Here is a 3,683-nt window from a genome sequence, read left to right as displayed (position 1 = left end):
ACAAACAGCTGACGGTACCCATTGACTTTCATAGTATTTTTCTCCATACTATAGAAGTCAAAGACTACCGTCAACTGCTTGGTTACCAACACAATGGAAGATTTAGTGAAGAATGCTTGTAACCAAATGGTTGATGGTAGCCATTGACTTACATAGTGTGGAAAAAAATACTATGGAAGTCAATTGTTTGGTTACCAGCATTCTTCAAAATATCGTCTTTTGTTGTAGAGAGGTTATTATCAGGGGAAATTTGAATTTGTATCAGGTTAAAGTTGCTGATAATCAGTTCTCATGAAATTAGGGCGTTTTATGAAGTATAAACCTGATTCTTCAATGCATCCCAAACAAAACTTAACAGATAAATGCTGTGTATCATGAAAAGTGCTATACAAATAAACTGAAAAATGAGGGTTGAACTCTTTGGTCAGTGTTTGCCGCACGTCTCTTCTGCTTCGGTTCAGTTGAGGATTGTGGGTAACGAGATCTGTGTTAATATAGTAAACTCTGGCCAAACATCAACGATGCAGAAGGTCAGTGATCTTCACTAAGACCCAGCAGATCCTGTAATCTGGTTAACTCAGGAGTTTATACAGTGACCGCTCTACTTTATCTCTGATCATGGCTGCCATTCACGTCACGGCACTTTCCATGAAAAATACAAGGCCATCTAGATTATTAGCGTCATCAATTACAGCATTATTGCTCATAGTGATGTTAAAACCCATCTTTAAACCAAAAGACCTGATTCCTTACTCATGTGCATTTGGATATTAAGTTAAACATTAAGTCAGACTGTTTGTTCAAAAGCTAAATAAATAATACATAAATAAAATAAGTAGGCAATTTTTTGACTATTATTTGTTTATAATTCTTAATTGTTAACGGTCAGCATCCTGCTAGCAGGACGTTTGGCACATGTTTTCCCCTTATCACATGATCCTACATTAGGGATCTTTCAAAAGCTTAAACACTCAATGCATCCTGTGAAAACGGTTTTGAATCAGGCATTGCATTATCATAGAAATGTCACTTTAAATCCTTTTAGTGGGTGTCATATTACAACATTCACTGCAACATTTTAGAATCAAAACCTTTTCTAATCTTGACAAAAGGCTTATCATTTGAAAGGTCAGAGTCTGAAGGTTCCATATTTGTGATTATTTTGTGATAGAAGTAATATTATAGCAGAAATGTATAAATTTGTGACAGAAAAACACAATTTTATAGCAAAATTCTAAACGATCTTACAGCAACCTCAATTTTTGTGATATCAACTTCAAATTTGGAACACAACTTAAACATTTGGCTTTGATTTTATAGCAATTTTAGATTCCAAAATATTTTGCAAAATATACTTGTATGCATGTAAAATACTTGTAATTTTTTTTTTTTTTTTTACAATAAGCTTAAATTTCTGTAACCTTTTTCACGTTTTTCAATGCTTTTCAATCTGCTGATCGTCTTCTTTAAAAAGAGACTAACCCTGTATTCTAAAGCATTCATGAATTATAACAATTTAAGTTCAGATGTATGTTCAAAAAGGAACTGTGACAGTTAAGATAATAAATAGATCAATAATTTAAATACATAAACAAAAAAACAATCAAACTTAAAGATTTACAACAGATATCCACTAAAATGTCATTCAGTGAAACAATAGTTGATATTCCAAAAAATCTTATCAGGAAGAACAAGAATCATTGGATGAAAGTCATTAAAAGACTCTATTTAAGGATTAATGTGCAGTATCTACAAACTAATTAATTGTCATTTTAATTGTTACTATCCTTCTAACCACTAGGTTTTACCCATTTGTCAGCAAGAAGTTTTTAATCATTTAAAATATAATAAAAATGTAGTATAATCGCTTTTGCATATATAAATAAGTACAGGTCAGAATAAGTTTGTTGTTTTATTTTTACATGAATATGTGTTACGCTGAATAATGATGGAACATTATTTCTCCCATATTTTGACATTTTATTGTAACAAAAGTTATTTGAAGCCTTTGAAAGACACTTTACTTGCATTCATAACTGTTCATAACAGATTATAACTGTTGCCAGTATAATACATTTGATATGTTTTATTATGTCGTCAGGACGGCTGCATTGATTTCATGGAGTACGTAGCAGCTCTGAGTTTGGTTCTGAAGGGTGGAGTTCAGCAGAAACTGCGCTGGTACTTTAAACTCTTCGACGTGGACGGCAGCGGCTGCATCGACCGCGAGGAGCTGCTGCTCATCTTCAAGGTATATCTGATGAATTCAGTGCTGTCTGTGACATATTTTACTGAAAACCATCTTATAAGACGTCAAAACAAACTCACAATCAACTCACTTTCTTCTGTTGTTTTTCTGCTCCAGGCCATTGAAGCCATTAACGGAGTAGAGCAGGAGTTTACCGCTGAGGAATTGACCGACATGGTGTTTAGCAAGATTGACGTTAACGGAGACGGTAATCTGTCTATCTAATCCATCCATGTGGTTTAAATAAGCAAATGAAGCGGTGTGATTTACAGATGTGTGTGTGTGTGTGTGTTCAGGTGAGCTGTCTCTGGACGAGTTCATCGAGGGCATCCAGGCGGACGAGGTTCTGTCGGTGATGTTGACCCAGAGTCTGGATCTGACTCATATCGTCAGTAATATCTACACAGACATCGACTCTGAGCAGCAGCTCAGCTGACCCCAGACCAGCCCGAGATCAGGGTGCCAAACGAGACGAAGATGAGGAGCGTTTCTCAACTCTGAAGAGCTTTAAACCCTCACAGTATTAATAGTGTTCATCTGCATTTCAACAGTCTGATTATTCCCCGTAATCACACGCAATAACTGAGACTAGAGCAAACGCATATTTAAGTGCACTTATGTAGGTTTTATTTGTGATATTAAAACCTCAGGTTTGAACAAAACATGTAAAATGCAATGTTTCTTCAGCCCTGTGATGTACATCAGGCAAATAATCTGTCCTGCAAGAACTCCATCTTAATATTACTCAGTATTATTATTATGAAGTATTGTAGTGTGCATTTGTAATGTTACTGTACTTTTACACTTTCCCCATTTCAAAATAAAATATTAAATGTGTTCTTTGTATACTGAATAATAACCAGCCTACAGTGGCGGTACTACCAAAAGCACTTCACCATCATATGAACTTAACACAGAGGAAGTTGATTTATGTTATATTTTCTGCAATAAATACCCCTAAGTCACCCCCGAGTTTCGTCTGGTGACTATGGGAGCTAGGGCCTTCAGTGTTGTTGCTCCCAGATTGTGGAATGTTCTTCCCCAAACCATCCGTCAGGCATCCTCCCTTCTCTCCTTTAAAAACCTCTTAAAACCCTTTTTTTCCTGACCATTACTCTTCAAGTCATAGTCTGTGAACTGTACCCTGTTATGGATGTTTATCTTCATTCTTTCTGTATCTCTAATCTAATCTTGTAAGTGGTTTCTGAATATTACTCTTAGCTTTTGGTTTGTTATGTTTTCTGGTATTGATGTCTATTGTCTCCGTTCCTTAAGCCTGATTTGTAAAGTGACATTGAGTGCTGGAAAGGCGCTATATAAATAAAAATTATTATTATTATTATTATTATTATATAGAGCTGAGTATCATCAGCATAGCAGTGAAAACTAACACCATGTCTCCTAATAATATCTCCCAAGGGTAACATGTAAAGCG

At 35.3% G+C, this 3,683-nt stretch overlaps 1 protein-coding gene across 1 annotated transcript in view; it reads left to right on the top strand.

Moving 5' to 3' along the window:
* LOC131531292 (guanylyl cyclase-activating protein 1-like) overlaps positions 1-3,052 on the top strand; it is a 3,512-nt gene extending 460 nt beyond the window's left edge. The window contains exons 2-4 of the mRNA XM_058761981.1: positions 2,102-2,251; positions 2,366-2,456; positions 2,545-3,052. Coding sequence (XP_058617964.1) covers positions 2,102-2,251; positions 2,366-2,456; positions 2,545-2,684 — 381 coding nt within the window. The 3' untranslated portion in view covers positions 2,685-3,052. The remainder of the gene's footprint in view (positions 1-2,101; positions 2,252-2,365; positions 2,457-2,544) is intronic.
* Positions 3,053-3,683: the final 631 nt, after the last annotated feature.

Source organism: Onychostoma macrolepis, chromosome 22, assembly GCF_012432095.1.
Source record: "Onychostoma macrolepis isolate SWU-2019 chromosome 22, ASM1243209v1, whole genome shotgun sequence".
Lineage (NCBI taxonomy): Eukaryota > Metazoa > Chordata > Actinopteri > Cypriniformes > Cyprinidae > Onychostoma > Onychostoma macrolepis.
The sequence above is the reverse complement of the archived record's forward strand: the minus strand, read 5'-3'. Positions and strand labels throughout refer to the sequence as shown.